Source organism: Carlito syrichta, unplaced genomic scaffold (assembly GCF_000164805.1).
Source record: "Carlito syrichta isolate Samal-C Ts95f unplaced genomic scaffold, Tarsius_syrichta-2.0.1 Scaffold84696, whole genome shotgun sequence".
NCBI classification, from domain to species: domain Eukaryota; kingdom Metazoa; phylum Chordata; class Mammalia; order Primates; family Tarsiidae; genus Carlito; species Carlito syrichta.
Genome location: NW_007028792.1, coordinates 13,022 through 13,917, shown reverse-complemented (window position 1 = coordinate 13,917; position 896 = coordinate 13,022). Strand labels below are relative to the sequence as shown.

The 896-nt window shown below is 71.5% G+C and overlaps 1 protein-coding gene across 1 annotated transcript in view; it reads right to left on the bottom strand.

Moving 5' to 3' along the window:
• Positions 1-896, bottom strand: part of HDGFL2 (HDGF like 2) — a 14,812-nt gene that overhangs the window by 1,236 nt on the left and 12,680 nt on the right. Inside the window, exon 11 of the mRNA XM_021711619.1 lies at positions 680-893. Within this exon, the coding sequence (XP_021567294.1) occupies positions 680-893 (214 nt within the window). The remainder of the gene's footprint in view (positions 1-679; positions 894-896) is intronic.

Sequence of the window (896 nt, the reverse complement as noted above, 5' to 3'; positions counted from 1 at the left end):
CCAGCCCGCAGCTGGCCCCAGGACACTGGCCAGCCTCAGGAAGCGGGGGCCGGGCAGCGAGCGGCCGGGCCCCACTGAGGAGACGCCCATCTCGGCCGAGGACAGACAGACAGACGCCGGCTGAGGGTTGCCCTGGCCGCAGGGGCCTTGGCGGAGCCATCCTGAGCCTTGGTCTGAAGGGCTTGCCCACCTCATCTCCAGGGGGCAGCTCTGAGCGCCGAAATCAGGGCCGCCTGGCCCCAGCAGTCCGGCCACAGTCCCCGCTGGAAACTCCTGTCCCCTCTCAGCCTGCCGTTGCCCAGCAAGTTCACCTGAGGCCCCGCCTCCACCGACAGCCTCCGGGGACCCCTGCTCGCAGCCCTGCCACGCGCGCAGCCCTGGCTCTGAGCAGAGCCTCCAGGCAGCGCAGGGGTGTGTGCGCCCTGAGCCGCCCTGTCAGCCGCTGGCGCGGGCCCCAGGTCGTCTGCCCCTCCCTGCCCGGCAGGGTGGGGCCCGAACGCCCTCCCTGGATCCCAGGGCTGGAGCCAGATCTGTGCAGAGAGCCCCCTGAGGACATGACACCGCGGTGGGCCTGCGGAAGGGCGGAGCTGTGCCCCTCGCCTGCAGCGCTCGGCAAAGCTCCCGCTCCCTCATCGGCAGGGCCCGAAGCCCGGGGCCCCGACGCCCGCCCGGCCCTCACCGGTGCTGGGCTCGTCTTCCGCCTTCTCCGTGGGGGCCTCGTCCCCGGCCAGCTGCTCCTCGGCCTTCTCCGCCTCCGCCTTCTCCTTCTCCGCGCCCGTCTTGCTCGCCTTCTGCACCGCCTCGACCTTCGGCCCCAGGACTCGTGACTTGAGCCGAGTGTAGACCTCCGCCGCCTTCTCCATCACGTCCTTGTTGGCTTTGTAACGACGGATCTG